Consider the following 21,099-nt stretch of genomic DNA (forward strand, 5'->3'; position numbering starts at 1 on the left):
CATTATTATAGTTGGGGAGCCCGGGATGCTAAATTTGCAGTTACAGCGTCAATGGAATCGATTAGGTTTGGCAGATTAGATGATAGAAAGAATAAATGGTTATATTATACTTTTTTCGCTTTCAGCGGTAGGGAAAAAAAATACAGACTTTAAAGTCAATTTTTATTACTTACAGAAATAAAAATTGAAAATATTACAGAAATATAAGGGTTTTATTTTGTAACTTTGGAATCCTCCTATTCCATTACGTTACGCTGTAACCTGACGAGCTGGTTGAGTATATCTGAAGTTTTATTTTGGTTGCCCTTATCGCACCCACAAATGTTAAGGGCTCCCCTTATGTTCAACTGCCGCGCTCGAGTAACTGCAAAAATCCCATCTTCGGCTCCCCTACTATTTGATTTGATAAAGGCACAGCTTGGCAACACCGTGGGGCACAAGTTAGTATATAAATTAATGTTGTTCTGAACAGTTAATACACGAACTGAAGGAGGGTCTGGACATAGCAGCGGAGATGCGTGCCTCGTTCGCGCGTAATGTGGAGGCGGCGCTGCGGGGCTCGCGCGCCGTGCTGCAGACACGCAAGGATCTGCTCGACATACTGCACACCTTCGACGCGACGGTTGAGACTGCGCTGCAGGTGGGCCCATAACCTAGCTCTGAACACTACAGGAACTTAAGGAGAGTGCAGTGAGGTGGCGACTGTAGCGTGCCTTAAGACTAGTCTGTAATGAGTCTTATTATAACGCACAATGCTTAGTAAGCAAGTTTATGCTACACTGCCAAAATCGGGTTTGCGGCGCGGCAGTCACTCGTGGTCGCTTGATATTGGCACTCGGTCCCTAAATAAGTAGTCAGCTTAATATTATATATTTTCATACTGTAACTTTTTCACCAATTAAATATTATTTTGAACTTCACTATAATTCCTTGACAGTAGACACGCTCAGACCTTCTCGAATCAAATAAATCATAAATCGTCACGTATAGCGACCTTAGACTAATTACCTATGGACTTGCATCGCACCCAAATTCACCAATTATCTGCCGTTTTTGAGGGAGGAGAGGAAAAAAAACTAGCATATTGAAAATATGTGTATCAGTATATATATTTTGTTTTCTGACACTACACACAATTATAAATTGAAATCGCAATATACACACATGTAATTTTTGCGCACACTAATAAAACTTTAACAAACAGTCTTCTTCATCAACGGTTTAGTTACACAGAATATTCGGCCAAAATCGATTATTCTTGGATATTGTTTTTACTACAAATTTGATATAAATAAGTTTAAAAATACTAACAAAACTCTATCTTTGTTCTAAAAACCGTGTTGACTGTTTAATATAAGATTCAACTGCACAAAGTGGCATTTTTATGGAGCTCTGTACACAGCAAAAACAACAACAATGACACGCCGATTCTATAGAAACAGTTCTTATATCGTCGATCGTCGATACTAAACTTTATCTTCTAGAATCTAGAGAGTCACGTCCATATTTAATTCGTCAAAGGCGCAAGAATCCGTTTGAAATACTGCTCACCTTGTTGAGGGGAGGTCTAATGCTAACAGAAACCCTACTTTTTAATACTATCCAATAATATTACTAATGTTTATCCAGCAATACCTATCGTACCTTCGCACGATGTCAGAAACGGAAGCCCAGAGTCGGGCAACGCTAGCGGCCGAGTGGGCCTTCACCGCGAGACTGGCAGCGAGGACTCCGCAGGCCGCCGTGCTAGCGCCGCCGGCTTTCGCGTAAGTATGAACATCATCATATCAGCCTATGGACTTCCACTGCAGGACATAGGCCTTTAGTATCGACTAACATTACGATCCTGAGCTGCATCCAGCAAATCCCTGCGACTCGCTTGATGTCGTCAGTCCACCTGGTGGGGGTCGACCAACACTGCGCTTTGTAGTGTGGGGTCGCCATTCCAGCACCTTGGGACCCCAACGTTTTCTTTCGTTGGGGCTCTTGGAACTATGTACCCCGACAAAGCAGCTTAGTTTCGTCTATCTAAATCCAAGATGCTTAACACATAAAGATGACCATATGGGTGGCGTTGTTGCTAGGATTCGCTTTTTCATTGTTTATTATGTAATTCTAGAGATTACCCCCCTACAGTACCACAAACTTTGCCTCTAATATTAGTATAGAGTTAGGAACAAGGTAAATCTATGATAAAGAAGTTTTTGGCTGATGGGATGTAACTATTTTTATTGTTGTACAGAGACATGGCGTGCAATCAACTCAACAGAGTGCTGACAAGATTTGAGGACAAGTTCAAACAAGTCATGGAGCTCGAGAAAAATGAACACGAACACGAAGATCCCGATGATCAAAGGTGATACATATTTTTATTTTTATCTAGCTGTGTCCTGTAATTAATACCGTTTCTCTAGAAGTAGTATCCCAATAGCTTTATTGTATAAGGGCCGAACACAACATCGAGAGGTCACTGGATTATTGTCATACCCAATAACACAGTATTTACGGCTAATTGGAGGAGAGTCGGAGTATCTCTGCGGGATCGAATCAAAAATGACGAGAGGACCTTGAGAGAGGAGAGGACGAGAGTTGTGATGGGAAAGGTAGAAGGCAAACGGCCACGGTGTCCCATATCTCCAACCCAATAGTCGGATCTACTAAAAAGGCTCGCACCTTCACAGTGCTCTCCAAGCGGCTAGGGACCGTGTACGATGGAGGAGAATTATATGTGGAAAGATCCAATCCTCAGTCATTAGAGACCAACTGAAGATGAAATATTGGGTTTTCTTCTTTTCATGAAACTCTCGGTAATAACTTGATATTACAAAGTTGGTAGTGTAACGCCTCGTTGAGCTGTTGGCTTTGTCCAAAATTGTCCTTTCTTATAGGACATAGAGGGGGCTATATCTTGCTGTAGGTCAAATAATGGGTTGATGATAATGTGCAATAGTGTTTTTCTGGTTTTTGGGCTAGTGTGGTCAAATAAATACATCATTGATTGGTTCACAGATACATGGTGTACACGATATGCCGCGAGGCGCAGTGCGTGTACGCGAGCGAGCGCGAGGCGGCGCTGCAGGCGGCGCAGTGGGCGCGCGCGCTCGCGTCGCGTCTCGCGCAGCGGCACCGACTGCACTCCGGACGGATATTTGTAAGTTCAAACCCTCAAATAGCAGTAGCAGTGTAGCAGTGATTGCCCTTTGGAGGGCGCAGTTTTAGTTCCAGTCCTAGGCATGTGTAACTTTTCAGTTATGTGCATTTAACAAATTGAATACCAAAAGTCTTAAATGGTGAAGGATAAACATTGTGAGCAAACCTGTTTACCTGAGAATCTTATCTTAATTCTCTACGTGTGTGAAATCTGCCAATCTGCAGTGGGCCAGCGTGGTGGACTATTAGCCTAACCCCATCTGATTCTGTGAGAGAGACTTGCGCTCAATGCTCATGATGAAAGCCTCACGGCTCACTCACTCACACTACTCGTTTTGTCGGTTCGACGAACTCCTGAAGTGAGCCGAGTAGTGTAGCTAGGCGAAAAATATTTCTACACTTTCGCAATCGATTACTTTATCGAACCCATAGCGATACAAGGACTATGTGGGTTTGAAGTCGTGCGCGTGGGGCAGGAAACTTTTACAACTTTACAACCAACTTAAAAGCTTTTTTTTTTCACAGAACAGTCTAATAGCCATCAGAGATTGCCTGGCGCGTCACACGGCATACATCCTGGAGCGAAGTCGCGCCGAGGCGTTGTCGTCGCATGAACTGCCCAAGGACATACGCGACAGTATGGTGGCGCGAGTGAGGGAACTATTGCTGCAAGTTTACAAACTAGGTTTTGAGGTGAGTTACATTTATACAATTAAAATGCATAATAGTTATATTTATTTGCTTAAAACATTTACATTTAGTCACATACATTGTTAACAAATATTTATGAAAGTTTTTCAGCAGATACAAATGCAATAGAAAATTATTTAACTATAAATTGGTTGGTGCAATTATACGTTATGTATTCTCAACATCCAGTATTAAACGATCTTTAAAAATAATTATTATATTTATTTTATTTTATGTATATATTAATCAATCTCCCTGTCAATTATGGAGCAATGTAGATGTTTTGTTTCAAATAGTAATCCGGTAATGATGTAATGTTTAAATCAATTTAGTCTAAAATTTAATTTAAACTAAAAATTAAATCTAAACTAAAAAACTAATTAAAATAAAAATTTAATCTAAACTAAAAAACTATCATTTAAAATATATAATAAAGGATTACTATTAGGTTATTGAAATATGTTATTAGTTACTTAAGCTAAAGTATTTAGTATATTAGATTACATTTTCAGCTTAAATTCATTCCCACGTACACATATGCATGCACGTCACGTCACGCCCGCACGCATGCGTACTAACCGCACGCGCGCACGCACGTATGTTCGCAGCTGCACACAGAGTTGTACAAGTTCGCGCAGGCGCCGTTCAAACTGCGCGAACAACAGGCCCGCCGTATGCGCCCCTCCTCCCTCCAGCCCTTCCGCCCCCAGACCCCTCAGCTGAGGAGAAAGAGGCCCGAGACTATGCTCGTACACGAGACTTCGTCCACAGCCAATCCGATGGTAGGACGACGATTGCAGAAGCTTTTTTGGGTCAATTGCTTTGTTGGTGTAAACGCTGTGTTGGTGCAAATGTTTGCTGCTTGTGTTTGTCTATGGATTATTTTAGATTACGTATATTTGTTCACGAGACTTGTCTACAGATAATACGATGGTAGGTGGGTTGTCTATGCTCGTAAACGAGACTTCGTCCACAGTTAATCCGATGGTAGGACGACGGTTGCGGGAGCTTTTTTGGGTTAATTACTTTGTTGGTGTAAACGCTGTGTTGGTGCAATTGGTTGCTGCTTGTGTTTGTTTATGTATTATTTTAGATTATGCTTGTACACGAGAGTTGTCTATAGCTAATACGTTGGTAGGTAGTGTCTAAAGCATTGTGTTACTGGTTGCTGGTAGAAACGCTGTGTGTGGGACAAATGTTTGGTTCCGCCTTTGTTGATCTTTAATGTAAAATAAAATATATTGAAGTAAATTTATTGTAATCTAATGTGTTGTGTTTTGGAATATAATAATAGATTATATCCATACTAATACTATAAAGAGGCAAAGTTTGTGTTATAAATGATGTTATTTATGAACTTCTCGTGTCGATTTGTGTTAGAGTCACTGCTTACAAAATTTCGAGGTCCTAAATAAGAAATAGGTCTGGTTCAGTTTAAGAATTTAAGACAAAACCAACGAATTAATTTAAACTGCCTTAAAATTCCGAATTGTTAAATGACGGAATATATTGTAACTTTATAATGTGTATAAGAACTGTTATGTATGTTAGGGCTAGTTTCTCTTATTGTTGTTACTTGTTCTTCTGGGCTCATTCTTGTCTTTTATTACTTCAAATTGACCCCAAAAAGTGACAAAAGTAGACACAGTACTCGAGCATTTTAGCACTTTACCTAATGTTAATTAAAAAACTACAAAAAACAACGTTTTTTTTAAATAATGAAATTGTTACAGATTCACAAAGAGCTGCACAGGTTCGTCAACGATGCACCACAGAGTAAACAGTTTCCTCACAGGAATGTGGGGGGTTCTCCGCGGAAGGTCCTCGGTAACCCTCGCTCTCTGATGAGGTCTGAGAGCATCGGAGAAGAGGGAGAAGCGAGCGTTATTGATGATAACACTTTTGTCAGTCCGGTGAGAATAAATGAACTTATAAAAGTCAATGTAACAATAATGACTCTGTAACTTTAAATTGATGTATTTTCATATTTTGTTTATTTTTTGTAGTTTTGTTTTTTTTAATTAAATTATTTTTTCAATTTTTTTTTATTTACTTTTTTTTCTTTTTCTTCACAAAATGGGAATGTAATTTAAAAACCCGTAGATTTTTTTGTCTTAATTGATAGTTTAGTACGCCTAGCATGCTTCAACAACATATCTAGTGACGAAAAAAGAGTTGCGAGGGGACGAAAGAGGGATCGATATTATAATATCTTTATAACCTGACGCACATTTGCTTTTAGTATAAAAGTTGTGAAAAAAAAATATATAATGTTAATTTTATTGATTTATATTATATTTAAAATATTGAATGATTATTGTAACGTAAGCTAATAAACAAAAATCTTTTGCACTAAAATATTTCTGACTAGCGGACGCCCGCGACTTCGTCCGCCATTAGACCTCTTTAATCCAGCCCTTACAGTAGTATCGCTGTAAAAATGGAGTAACTTCTCCCGTTTTCCCAACATTTCCCTTCACTGTTCTGCTCCTATTGATCGTAGTAGCGTGAAAAGTATACTATAACCTGCCCAGGAGTATGAAGAATAATTGAACCAAGTTTCGTTAAAATACGTCATTTTTGTTTCTATAACGAACATACAGACAGACAGCATTTTCAGCATTAGTATCGATCACTAATCACCTCCTGATAGTTATTTTGGAAATATATTTCACGTACAGAATTGACCTCTACAGATTTATTATATGTATAGATGACATTGTTACCGTCAGCTCTAACAAAGTATTGTTTGTGACCAGTCTTTGAACAACATCGAAAACCTCTTATCCGGGTCAAAGTCCGCTCAAGCAAAACGAGCGGAGTTGGACGAGCCTACGCAGCAAGAAGCGGAGTGGGCCAAGCGGACTGCGCGAGCGGTTGTCGAGTTCGCTCGCTGCTGGATGACCTTCGTTGTTGAGCGGTGTGATCGGGGACGCGGCTTGAGACCTAGGTAAGATCATCATTATTAGCCTATTTGAATGGCCCACTTCACGGTTAGCCCTAGCGGACTGCACGAGCAGTTGTTGTGGTTCCTCGCTGCTGAATGATTTTTGTTGTTGAGCGGTGTGATCGGGGTGTGTGTGTGATCGCTTGCGGCCTTGATAAGGTCACCATTATTAGCCTATTTGAATGGCCCACTTTACGGTTAGGCCTCCCCTGGGAGAGGGGATTTAAAGTTTAGTAGGCCTAGCGAATTGGGCGAGTGGTGGTCGAGTTCGCTCGCTGCTGGGTGACCTTCGTTGTTGAGTGGTGTGATCGAGGACGAGGCTTACGGCCTAGGTAAGGTCATCATTATGTGAAAGGCTCACTTCACGGTTCGGCCTCCCTTCACCTTGGAGAGGGGGTTTTGAAGCTTAGACTTACCTCGCTACTACAAATGCACGTAGTTAAAGACTAAATAATGATAACTGGGATCGGCAACTTAACTTGTTATTTAAAAAGGGAGGAGGGTAAATGAATTAATATGCTCTGTAGTCCCGTCTCCAGTTTGCGCCAATTATTTAGAATTACAGGCTTGTTTAAGGAAGCTAGGAATTTAGTTTTTAAATTTAAGTGATGGCATAATTATTTCTTCCTATATCTTTGTTATCAGCGCCTACCCCTTGAATTTCTAGAACGGGTAGCGATGCTCGAGTATTTGGTACATAGGCTTGAATATAATAATATGACCAAGTTTTTGAGGTAAAAAGGATTTTACCTTTACAGATACAATTATTGTGCGTATTATCATTTTTAAAAATATTTTGTATATTTACTACAGATGGGCGAGTCAAGGATTAGAGTTTTTGATGTTGGCCTGCGATCCCTGCAACACGAAACATTTGAGCGATGAAGAGTTTGAGGCAAGTTGTTACAAAAAAAATTGTCACTTTGTATCTTGAATGTTAAAATGTGTGATAAACTATATTGACATCTTAAGAGGATTCACAGATTTGGGCTAATCAATATTCAGCAAATTATCAGCCCATATTTGGCTCACTGCTGAACACGAGTCTCCTCTCAGAATGAGGGGTTAGGCCAATAGTCACCACGCTGGTCCACTGCGGATTTACAGACTTCATATATATAGAGAATTAAGATAATTCTCAGGTATGCAGGTTTCCTCACGATGTTTTTTCCTTCCCCGTTTGAGACACGTGATATTTAATTTCTTGAAATGCACATAACTGAAAAGTTGAAGGTGCTTGCTCCAGACCGGATTCGAACCTACGTCCTCTAAATCGAAGGCAGAGGACATATCGACTGGGCTATCACGTCTCTCATATATTCAATAAAGTATATATAAAACACAAAAAATATTGTGCTTATGTACTTTATAGACTGAAATCATCCAACCGCCATGTGCAAAATTATGCGAAGATTTAAATTTTTTGAAGTTTTTTTAAAAGAAAATATAATAGAATTTCAAAGAAAGTTTCGGGCGTTCGCTAGTGTATTTAATAGAAGAACTCTAGAAAAGTTTAGTTAACTTAAACTTAGTTTGCTTTTTTTTTAATATACTCAGAGTCACAATTATCCGCCCACTTTAATATACTTGCGTCATATTAAAGTGGGATAATTGTGCCTCTGAGTATAGAAAGATGAGATGTTTGTTAGCTTTAGTTTTAACATTCAGGATCTGAAGCAGCTGATGGACGGCTGCATATCGCACGTGATCGGCTCTCGTACTCCGACCCCCACCACTGTGACCCCCACTCCACCGCACCGCCGGCCTAGGATCCATGTAAGTTTTCTACCATGAGCTAAATGATCATAGAATTCGGACTTCCAAAGGTTGGTCACAATTGACCTCCAATGGGGATGATGACTAGGTTGGAATATATTGATTTTTATGATACATTTGGATAAATATGGTCAATGTTAACTAATTTATAAATAAAAAGCAAAGATTGTCTGGATATTTGCAAAATAAATGAGATTATAAAATTTCAAAAACTATTAAAATTTTTTTATCGTAATTAGATAAAAATTTATACAGTTTTAGCTTCCTTACATTAAATGGGACATTTTTTAATATATGAACTATAAAGATAAACGCACAAATAACAAAGATATTAGTAATTTTGTTTGAACGCGCATACAAATCTAACGATCATTACATTGCCTATGACGTCATTTTTTCGAGCCATTTTGTATGGAGCGTTTTTCAGGGATCCGCGGCAGCGCCGCAAATCTGACTCTTTAAATCCCTGTAGCTCCGAAAGTAATGATCGCAGACATCCTGTTCCTTTTACAAAATTGCTTTACTATTAGTATACTCTTAATTTATATACAATTTAAAAAACTGTCATCATCCCTATTGGCCACTTTTATTGGAGGAATAACTTTCAACTTTAACAATGTTTTTTTAAGCAGAATAATGAAAAGATAATAATTTTAAAATGCGTTAATTATCCCTTCCTTTATATTTTCAAACTCTTTACATTCTAATTCTTTAAAGTCTAAATCCATAACCATAAAAAAACATAAAACAATAACGCAGATAAGTTAAAAGCACAATATGACAAGTAATAATAATCAACTGTCACTGTACTGTTACTCCAATATCTTTTTAATCTCCGAGGTAAAAGGAAAGCTGTTGTAAGTTCGATGTTTGTCCGTCAGTAGTATTGTAGCTCGCAAACGGATGGACAAATTTCTATGCGGTTTTTAGTATTTTTTAGGCGTCATTGCACAAACTAAAAAGATAGTTGAGGGACACACAGATAAATAACATAAATAATTAAAATAACAATCGTCGTTATCAACACATATTCGGCTCACTGCTGAGTTCGTATCTTCTCTCTGAATGAGAGGGATTAGGCCAATAGTCCACCACGCTGGCCCAATGCGGATTGGCAGACTTCACACACGCAGAAAATTATGAAAATTCTCTGGTATGCAGGTTTCCTCACGATGTTTTCCTTCACCGTTTGAGACTGAAAAGTTGGAGGAGCATGCCCCAGACAGGATTCGAACCCACACCCTCCGAAATCGAAGGCAGAGGTCATATCCACTGGGCTATCACTACAATAACAATCGCTCTTGAATAATGGTGTCAATTTTAAATTCGAATTTCATAAACATTATCAATCATTCAATTACGGTCAGGTAATGCATCATAGCTTGTATGAAGCTGGCAGATCTTCATTTCATACATATATTGCTTAACCGGTACATCCTTCTCGTAAGCAGAGTCCTCTATCGAGTACAAGCAGTGCGAATAGCAAGGAGAGCGCCTACCCGCCCACCCCGCCCAGCGAACACGACGGACCTCTCAGTCTGCACAAGTTTGAGGATACCTGTGAGTATACCTTACCGTACCTTATCAGCCGATAGACGTCCTCTGCTGGACATAGGCCTCTTGCATGGACTTCCAAGCACAACGGTCAGCGGCTCCCTGCAATCCGCTTGATATCCTCGGTCCAACTAGTGGGGGGTCGGCCAACACTTCGCTTTCCGGTGCGGGGTCGCCATTCCAGCACCTTGGGACTCCAACGTCCATCGGCTCTTCGAACTATGTGGTCAGCCTATTGCCACTTTAGCTTCGCGACTCGCTGAAAAATAAACTTAAGCTGACTTCTATACAAAGAATGACCACGAAGAATGGTACCTATGGATAATGGTACACAATACATCCAAACAAATCCTTGATGCAAAAAATTATCTAGGCCTTTCTTTCACCAGACAAGGCAATTTGCGGCATTGCAACAAAATGTGTATTGGCAAAATATCCCTAATTTTTGTATACTATACTGATATTTAATAGATGTAAAGTTTGTGGTATTTATAGGGGGCAATCTCTGTAATACTGAATGGATTTCGGAATTCTTTTACTACTAAGAAGCCACGCTATTTGTCATGGGATATATTTATCTTACGATAACGGGAACTACGCAGGTGAAAAACTGGCGTCGGATAGTATCATCATCATATCAGCCGATGGACGACCACAGGACATAGGCCTTTTGTAGGGACTTCCAAACATCACGATCCTGAGCCGATGCGTCCAGCGAATGCATGCGACTCGCCTAATGTCGTCAGTCCTACGTGGTAGGGAGTCGACCACTACCTACTACTTTTTAGTGCGGGGTCTACGTTCTAGCACCTTTGGACCCCAACGTGCGGCTAGTATAATATATATTTAAATAGCTGAGTTTAACTATAGGTATCTTCCTACGTGACAACTGGCTTGAATCGTTATCGCAACAGTCGGTTTCATATTATTTTGTCCAAACAAACTAAGCGAATAGTACTTGTAGAGCTTACTGTGCCGTGGGAGACTGACCACAGTATAAAAGTGAATAAATATTATGACCTAACAAATATATGTATAATATAAATATGAGAGGATTACCAGCAAAATCTCTCTATAACGTGCTTACAGACCTTGGCCTCTCTAGAAGTGCTATATTAGTTCTATATTAGAACGAGTATCCAAAGCTGCTCTAATAGGATCTTACCAAATTTGGCTAGGCAGGGAGAACAACACGAGCAGAGAACGGGGAGTGTTGATCGATCGTCTAGTAATTCCTTAATCCTACATCCTGTAGTCACAAATTCAGGACTCTCGGAGTTTTTCTCTCTGCCACACGATGGACCCGGCACCCGCACGGTGAATCCATGGAATGCTAAGATATTCGTCTTTCTCTAAAAGGAAAATGCAAATTCTTTTCCCTCTGCCTCCTTAGTACACAGCAAGCGGGTAATAGAAGCAATACATCGTCTGGACGAGGCCAGAGACGAGAAGCTGCAGCAGTCCAAGTCAGTCGGGAAGGTTCTGGAGTCCACGGTCAAGAGCTACGAGCCCAAGTTGCGCCAACTGACTTTCAAGTGGCAACGGGGCCTAAAGATTGGTGCTGGCACTTTTGGCAAGGTACGTGTTTTCTGTATTAGTTTTAATTTTTTTTTATTATTATTTTGAAGTAAGCTCTTGAATACAATCTCACCTGGTAAGGTAATGGTAAGTGACGATGCAGTCTAAGATGGAAGCGGGCTAAGTTCTTAGGGAGAAGAATGAAAATCCTTTACTTTAGGTTTCTACACGACATCGTGCCCTAACGCTAAATCGCTTGGCGGTACGTCTTTGTTGGTGAGGTTGTAACTAGCCAGGGCTGAAGCCTCCCACCAGCCAGACCTGATCCAATTAAGAAAATCTCAATTGACCCAGCCGGGGACCTAACCCATGACTTGTAAATCCATCGCGCAACGCATTCATTACAGCATGTCTTGGGAGTTTGGGCGAGCACTGAAGCTCTGCCCAGAGATGAATGTTAAAACGAAAACACATGAGCAATTACACGGGTCGAGACTGATGGAGTTTTGGGAGCTAGTGAGATAAATCATCTTGCCTGTATGCACTTAGACAGGGTGACATAAGAAATCGGAGAACTCGTATTAGGGATGATGATACTTTTTTAAATTGTATGTTAATTAATTATGCTAATAGTAAAGCAATTTTGTAAAAGGAACAGGGTATCTGTGATCATTACTTTCGGAGCTACAGGGATTTAAAGGGTCATATTTGCGGCGCTGCTGCGGATCCCTGAGAGATGCCCCATACAAAACGGTACGAATTAATGACGTCTTCATAAAATAATGATCGTTAGATTTGTATGGGCGTTCGAACAAAATTACTAATATCTTAGTTATTTGTGCGTTTATGTTTATAGTTCATTTATTAAAAAATGTCACATTTAATGTAAGGAAGCTAAAACTGTATGAATTTTCATCTAATTACGATAAAAGATTTTTATTCAATTTTAAAATTTTATAATCTTATTTATTTTACAAATATCCAGACAATCCTTGCTATTTACGTATAAATTAGTTAACATTGACCTTATTTACCCGAAGTAACATAAAAATCAAAATATTCAAACCTAGTCATCATCCCCTTTGCCGGCACATCCTACAGTGTTTAACACGTTCGCTGCGGCACTGATTTTTCTGTACTTTTTTTGGTGCGGTACGAGGTTTTTTGACCTCTTACTAAAACGTTGTATGGTAGGGTACGAGGTCGATCGACCTCGTAACTCTTGAAGTCACTAGATAGTACGAGGTCCATCGACCTCGTAACTCTTGAAGTCACTACATAGTACGAGGTCAATTGACCTCGTACCGAAGCGAACGTGTTAATGAAATATTTTTGGTTGCAGGTGTACACGGTGGTGAACACGGAGAGCGGGCAGTTGCTGGCTATGAAGGAGCTCAGCATCGGCGCGGGCGACCGGCGCGCGCTGCAGCGGGCGGCCAACGAGCTGCGCGTGCTGGAGGGCATACTGCACCCGCACCTCGTGCGCTACTACGGCTGCGAGCTGCACAGGGTGAGTGAAGTCTGTGTGAAACTGTTGTATACATTAGTCACACACCTACACACACACGCACACGTATACACACGCGCACACCCGCACGCTCGCACGCACAAACGCACCCACAAGCTCGCGCGCGTGCATCCACACACCCGCACCCACGTACGCACACATTACGTTATGTGCCATTTCCCGCACCGCTAGAGTTTCTCTCCCAGGGCAGCAGAACGCACGCGTTCTTTGTTAAGTCTAAATTGTATTAACTCAAAGCGCCAACTGTGAGCCTAAGCCATAAATGTATCGCAACTGGGTCTTGAAGTGTGCAAATACGCCATCTACTGGTTTAAATAAAAAACATTGTTTTACTATGCCTGTAGATGGCAGCACACATCGAATGATTACAAATTTCCGTTTTTTTTTTTAAATACTAGCAGACGTCAGGAAGTTTCACCTGAATAGTTTCCGTTTCTGTGGGAATACGGGAAGAACCTAACCTACGACACTCGCAAATAATATGGCAAATTATTTTTTAAAATCGGTTTAGAAAATCCAGACCCCTACAACCCCATACAACAAACTTTATCTCTTTATAATATTAGTAGAGATAAAAATGGTGGTGACAGTTTGTGTGTGTTACTCAAGAGCAAAGTTCTCTGTATTTAAATCCATAGAATTAAAAAGTAGAATAGTCTTAAAGGAATATGTCGTTATTTTATGTTACCTTGTTTAATGAAAGTTAAAAAATTAAAATTGTCTTGTTACTCTTCCAGGAAGAAATGCTGTTATTCATGGAGCTGTGCGTAGAAGGCTCATTAGAAGCGCTTATAGCCACTTCTGGGGCCCTCACAGAGCATACTACTAGAAAATATACCAAGCAGCTTGTAAGCGCGGTCTCAGAGCTGCATTCACGGTCTATCGCGCACAGGGATATTAAGAGTAAGTATTTCTTTTCCTAAGGGAGAGAGAGGAATATCTTAGCAATCTATTGATTCACCGTGCGGGTGCCGGGTCCATCACGTGGCATTCTCACCTGATTGGTAAGTGATGATGCAATCTAAGATGGAATTGGGCTAATTTGGATAGGAATTGGATAAAAATCGAATCTAGAACTCTAAATCCCTTGGCGGTACGTTTTTGTAAATAAAAGAAAATTAAAATTCAACCGACTTCAAAATCACAAAACTAAACTAACTAGCGAAAAATAACATCGTATGTGCTACCTTCTGATCACTTTGAAGGCGGTGCCAAGCCAGTGGCGTTTATTACGCCACATCACGGTGTTTTGGCACTGCCTTCGTGAATATTAAATAGAACCAATTTGGAACTACACTCTTTCAAACAAAAAAATAATTTTCAAAATTGGTTAATAAATGACGAAGAACGAAAGAAAAAAAAGAGGAGGATCTCGACGATCCTCCTCTTGTTTTTTGAAGTCTGTTAATAAACGTTTAGTAGCGTTGCCGGTATTCAAGTATTATTTGCCGGCAATTATTATTTATATATTTTTTATATGAACAATACTCCTGTTCCCCTAGTTAGACAAGCTCCACAATTAGAATTTGTATGACGTTCTCAGGTGGCAACATCTTCCTCACAAATGAGGGTCACTGCCTGAAGCTGGGAGACTTCGGCTGCGCGGTCAAGATCCGAGCCAACACCACCGCGCCGGGGGAGCTGCAGGGCTTCGTTGGCACACAGGGTGAGTGGTCCATCATCATCATCATCATCATCATCATCATCATCATCATCATCATCATATCAGCCGATGGACATCCACTGCAGGACATAGGCCTTTTGTAGGGACTTCGAAACACCATTATCCTGAGCCGTCTGCATCCAGCGAATCCCTGCGACTCGCTTGATGTCGTCAGTCCACCTGGTTGACCAACACTGCGCTTTCTAGTGCGGGGTTGACATTCCAGCTCCTTGGGACACCAATGTCCATCGGCTCTTCGAACTTTTGTTTTTTTTTATTCTTTACAAGTTAGCCCTTGACTACAATCTCGCCTGTTGGTAAGTGATGATGTAATCTAAGATGGAAGCGGGCTAACTTGTTAGCAGGAGGATGAAAATCCACACTCCTTTCGGTTTCTACACGGCATCGTACCGGAAAGCTAAATCGCTTGGCGGTACGTCATTGCCGGTAGGGTGGTAACTAGCCACGGCCGAAGTCAGACCTGGACTAATTAAGAAAACTTTAATCGGCCCAGCCGGGAATCGAAACCAGGACCTCAATCTTGTAAATCCACCGCGCATACCACTGCGCCACGGAGGCCGTAAAAACCATGAACTATGTTCCCCGCCCATTGCCATACGAAATTAATATTTTTTATATTAGATTTGATATGAGTCAATTATCCTTTCGGACTGAGGGCAATAATTAATGTTGTTAACATTGTTGTTGCAGCGTACATGGCGCCCGAGGTGTTCATGAAGTCGTCCGGTCACGGTCGCGCGGCCGACATCTGGTCGCTGGGCTGCGTCACCACTGAAATGGCCTCCGGGAAGGTGAGCCTTACTTAACTTAATCACTTCAGTACGCCTTTTTTTTTACGTGGGAAAATCCTCATGGATACCTTGCCACGGGGAAGCAATAAGGTTATGTCAGACTTCAACCGACTAAAACACCATGGTGTTCCGACTCGCCGCCTGATGACTAAGCCACGGGAACATTTTATAAACTACCGCAATCACTTCAGTACGCCTAGCACATGTCAATGACATACGTCGAAACGAGACTAAGAAATTGTAGATGTAGACCAATAGCAGAGAAATAAAAAAAAAACTTGAGAGGTGTCAAGGGACACCTGGATGGAACGAAGTTCGTTATCGCAATCGGATTCACTATCGCAATCGCTATTGCTATCATCGCTACCCTGGAGTTCACCAACTGTCTCCAGATCACGGCTTACAACTATAGGAAAAACATTACCCTCATGCTCATGCGTGCACATGCATTAGGGCGCGGCCGCACGCATGTGCACGCTGTTGGCGGCCGCGCACACAGCAGCCTGCTGCCCCTCGGTTGCGCACCTTTCACTTTGGTATTGAGACGTAGGTACATAGTGCTGTGTGTACCTACGTCTCAATACTTACGACTGTCTAAATAGGTGTATGTTGCCCCGCAGCATACAACTATTTAGACAGTCGATCTGAAAGAGTAAACTCCATTTGTGCGTCGGAGCTGACCTCAAACCAATTATTGTATAGGACCTGCCTCGCTTGACGTTAATTTTCTGTCAAAGTGTATGATCAACGATCTAATGCGATTATAAAAGCTGTCTCTATAGTATCGATGTTAAATAGTTGTAATCGTGTTCGTCTGTTAAATAACTCCGCAAAAATACCTTTTTGTGTAATTGAATTGTGTAAAAAACGGGCAAAAACTTCTAGTTTAGTATAAGATATATACCAAATCTAAGCTCGTTTTCCTCAGAAAATTACAGACAATTTTGTTCGTGAATTCGGGTGCGATACTGGTCCTTTTATAATTGGTCTGAGACTACAGTTATACATGCTTACAGTCAAATAATGAAAAATAAATAAATAATATATTATATAATTAATAAATGCATTAATTCAATTAGTAATGAATTATTCAATTAATAAATGAATTAACTTGATTAATGAGTCATTCAATTAACAAATGAATAAATTCAATTAATTTAATTAATCAATATAACAACATTCAAACTTTAACACCTAACATGACTTTTCCCAAAGCTGCTCAACTTAAATGATGAAAAAAAATCATAATTTGCCTAATTATTTTAAAAACTAATAAAATCCTGAAAATAAATAAGTCTAATACTTAATTACAAAGTATCGTCAGTATTAATGTTATAATAGTATTATGATCATGCATTATTATTATTTTTACTTTGACTTTAATACAGGTCCTTCTATAATTGGTCTGAGTAGCTGACACACACTCTTTTACTTTTAATAGATTTAATATAATATTGTCTAAATACCCTATTGTTTACTCCCCAGCGCCCATTCTCCGAGTACGACAGCAACTACCAGATAATGTTCGTGGTAGGCATGGGCGGGCGGCCCGACATACCCGACGCGCTGTCGGCGGAAGGCCAACAGTTCTGCCTCAGCTGCCTCACGCACGACCCCGACCTGCGCCCGCGCGCCGAGGCGCTCAGTCTGCACCACTTCTTGATGGTAAGTCATCACTACTAATTAATTTTATTTATTTTTGGAGTTTATTTTTCATATATAGCCCCCGGTATGAAAAAAATGTGGGTGAACATACACGAGTAAAGTGTCTGTAAATAAAGGGTGTGTGTATTACAAAGTAGTTTTGGGGTGGTGCATAAACTTTTATGTTATGATGGAAATAATTTCTGATAAAAGCCGTTTTTTCTACTTAAATTCATGACTGTCGGTTAAATACTAACTTAAAGTTAAATTTGCTCTGAATTTGGGAGTTTATTGAATATTGTAATATTTAAAGGCCTTTAGGTATAATTTTCTTTACCAATAATTCTAAAACTGTCACACCAAAATTGACCACTTTTTAAGTGAAATTTTGTACATGCATCCTTTTATTATAAGAGGTCAATGTGTAGAGTGTATTTAGTTACGCTTTCGCCACGTTGCATGAGTATGCTCATTAACTATATGTAAATCAAATAATGAATTTTTATATTATACTCTTATGATTGATTTTATTTATTGAATAATATTATTATTAAGAGAAAATTGACGATGGGTTTCTATTATAGGTAAAATCGGATGACGACTGCAAGTGCGAGCCGGCTTACCTGATCACGTAGATCTAGATACTACTATTGTACTAGCCTTGTAGGAATGTGAACTCTATTTATTGAGGCACAAAGTTCATATTCCTCTGCAATCGCCGCCCTCGATCGCTAGGCTCATTGAATCTGTTAATGTAGGAATGTAAACACTATCGACTAGAAAATAAAATTCAAATTTGTCTCGATCACCGTTCTCGGTAGCTAAACTCAATAAAAAACAGCATTTTTTTTTTGAGAAGATTACTTTAGGAATGTAAACTCTATTCATTGTGTAATAAAGTTCAGTTTCCTTTTTAATTACACGCTCGTTCGCAATCATTGAAATTCAAAAGAAATTAATCTGTTAATATAGGAATGTAGACTCTATTTAATAGGAAACTAAATTCAAATTTGTATCGATCATTGTGAAATACGAAAAAGTTCTAGTACCTATGTTATTTTAGGAATGTGAATTTCATTGACTGCGGGTAACTAAGTTCAAAGAAATCATTAAAATCTTTTAATTTAGGAAATTGAACTCTATTGACTAGGTCATAAGGTTCCTTAGGTCCAAAGACAAGGAACTCTTGGCACATTGAAATGTAAACTTTGTTGCGCATTAAATAGAGATTATTTTGCTGTCACATCGCCTCGAGCATTGTTTTTAAACTCGCTTATATTAATGTGTGTGTAAATTTACTGATTAATAAAGTTAAGTTGTATTGTTAGAAAAAAAAAATCTATTATGAGCCTATACAATCAAATTGTAAATTTGAAATTATGTTTACGGTTATAAACCAAATTGTAAAATAAATTTAAAATGAAATATTTAAATAAAAACTTTTAAACATTTTATAACGATAGTAATAGGTTAATAAATTTTATAAATATTTCCAAGATAATTAATCAGCAAATAAAGGGATTGATTTGATATATACTGATATATATATATACTTTGTGTTTAGGAAATATATTATGCGAAGCAATAAAGTGTAAAATGTTCTGTCCAAATTATATAATCATATGTATATATGTGGGAGAAATATGGCCCAGAAAATTAAAAAAAAAAATAAAGTAATAAATTTAATGAAATTAAGAAATTAATACACCACTACTTAACATGCAAAGTAAATATAAAAAAATACGCTCGGTGTTTTACCCCACTGCGTTTGGAAGAGGTACTTCTGATTATTATTATTTTTTACTTTTATTTTAAATAAAGTCAAAGTAAAAATAATAATAATGCATGATCATAATATTATTATAACATTAATACTGACGATACTTTGTAATTTAAGTATTAGACTTATTTATTTTAAGGATTTTATTAGTTTTTAAAATAATTAGGCAAATTATGAATGATGCATTTAAGTTGAGCAGCTTTGAGAAAAGTCATGTTAGGTGTTAAAGTTTGAATGTTGTTATATTGATTAATTAAATTAATTGAATTTATTCATTTGTTAATTGAATGACTCATTAATCAAGTTAATTCATTTTTTAATTGAATAATTCATTATTTATAGTAATTGAATTAATGCATTTATTAATTATATAAATAATATATTATTTATTTATTTCTCATCATTAGACTGAAAGCATGAACTGTAGTCTCAGACAATTTATAAAAGGACCAGTATCGCACCCAAATTCACGAACAAAATTGTCTGTAATTTTCTGAGGAAAGCGAGCTTAGATTTGGTGTATTTCTAAACTAAACTAGAAGTTTTTTTCCGGTTTTTACCGACGGAAACGATTACAATTACTCTTAAACATCGATACTTTATAGATAGTTTTTATAATCGCATTAGATTAAAAAGAACAGTAACGCGAGCGAGGCAGGTCCTATACAATAAATGGTCTGAGACTGTAGTAGTGCTATAACAATGTTTTTATAACTTGACTGTGTGTTTCGAATTCATATCTATCTCTCTCCGTGTAAATATATACGAGCACAAGAGATAGAGAAATGTTGAGACGAATTTGAAATTTGAATTTGATAAGACATCATTACATAACTAGCGTTAATTGTTGACGAAAAAGATTGATGAAAACTCAATATAATTAATATCTATTATAAACGTAACTTAACATTGTTAATAAATTCAAAAAAGTATATACTATTTAATATGTTTATGTAATATTTATTATGTAAAATGAAAAATAGTGCCATGTTTTGTTGAGTGTTTATCTATTTACATATTTTGCTGTTTATTATGTTGTTTATTATTGACAAAGAAATAAATATAAAGATATAAATATGAACATAAATATATGTATATATATGAACAAACGTAAAGGAGATCATTCACGCTCCATACATTTCTGGGCTCTTTTTGGAAAGTGCCGGCCAACAAAAAAAAATGGCACGCCTCGTTAGAATTAGCCATTTGGAGCAATAGCTAATATGGCATAAAAGTTGTAGGAGGGCTCTGAACCAATTTATACAGGTTCGACGATTCGTTATTTCCATACATTTTGTCAATTTTCAAAAGTTCCCGCCAAGAAAAAAACTGATACGTATCGTTAGAACTGCCCATTTGGAGCAATAATTAGTATGGAACAAAGATTGTATTTCTAGTTTTTTATTCTTAGCGGGCACTTTTAAAAGTTGACGAAATGTATGGAAATAACGAATTATCGAACCTGTATAATTTGGTTCAGAGCCACCTGACAACTTTTATGCCATATTAGCTATTACTTCAAATGATTAGTTCTAACGATTCGTGCCATTTTTTTTCGTTGGCCGACACTTTCAAAAAGGGCCCAAAATGAATGATCTCCTTTATTTTTAATCGACGTAGTTCCATAGGTATTAGAAAATATTGTGAATGTTATTATAATAATATAATTATGAAATTAAGAGAAAATTAGAAAAAAAATATATTTTGTTCTTAAAAAGTATAAACTGTACATAAATACTTTCATAAATGGTGTTTGTTAAATAAGTACATGTTTTTAAAACAGAACAATTTTAATGAAATGTATTATGAAAAATAAAATTTTGTGGTTAAATTAAATGTTTTATTTCTCGCTAATTCTTATCAACTAACTTAATTTTAAAATAACTACGTTATAACTAACTAACAGACAGATACTTCTAGCTTTAGGCTAGTTGACACTTTTTTAAATGGTCTTAAATAGTTCATTATCGTTCTACTGGACTGAAAAAAAAATCACATTTTTTTGAGACGTTTTTACATGAAAATTTTAGTTTTTAA

At 38.2% G+C, this 21,099-nt stretch overlaps 1 protein-coding gene across 5 annotated transcripts in view; it reads left to right on the forward strand.

Moving 5' to 3' along the window:
* The window catches only part of LOC112050485 (mitogen-activated protein kinase kinase kinase 4), a 43,851-nt gene extending 22,953 nt beyond the window's left edge, over positions 1-20,898 (forward strand). For 4 of the 5 annotated variants that reach the window (XM_052883821.1, XM_052883822.1, XM_024088756.2 and 1 more), the window contains 18 exons: positions 473-640; positions 1,630-1,766; positions 2,243-2,356; positions 3,010-3,151; positions 3,676-3,843; positions 4,449-4,622; positions 5,574-5,753; positions 6,600-6,790; positions 7,601-7,682; positions 8,456-8,563; positions 10,015-10,123; positions 11,511-11,695; positions 12,978-13,145; positions 13,901-14,066; positions 14,707-14,829; positions 15,538-15,638; positions 17,124-17,303; positions 17,867-20,898. In XM_052883821.1, the coding sequence (XP_052739781.1) occupies positions 473-640; positions 1,630-1,766; positions 2,243-2,356; positions 3,010-3,151; positions 3,676-3,843; positions 4,449-4,622; positions 5,574-5,753; positions 6,600-6,790; positions 7,601-7,682; positions 8,456-8,563; positions 10,015-10,123; positions 11,511-11,695; positions 12,978-13,145; positions 13,901-14,066; positions 14,707-14,829; positions 15,538-15,638; positions 17,124-17,303; positions 17,867-17,917 (2,547 nt within the window). In that variant the 3' untranslated portion in view covers positions 17,918-20,898. The remainder of the gene's footprint in view (positions 1-472; positions 641-1,629; positions 1,767-2,242; positions 2,357-3,009; positions 3,152-3,675; positions 3,844-4,448; positions 4,623-5,573; positions 5,754-6,599; positions 6,791-7,600; positions 7,683-8,455; positions 8,564-10,014; positions 10,124-11,510; positions 11,696-12,977; positions 13,146-13,900; positions 14,067-14,706; positions 14,830-15,537; positions 15,639-17,123; positions 17,304-17,866) is intronic. The other variant, XM_024088767.2, reaches the window with a different exon arrangement.
* Positions 20,899-21,099: the final 201 nt, after the last annotated feature.

This window comes from Bicyclus anynana, chromosome 10, assembly GCF_947172395.1.
Source record: "Bicyclus anynana chromosome 10, ilBicAnyn1.1, whole genome shotgun sequence".
Classification (NCBI taxonomy): domain Eukaryota; kingdom Metazoa; phylum Arthropoda; class Insecta; order Lepidoptera; family Nymphalidae; genus Bicyclus; species Bicyclus anynana.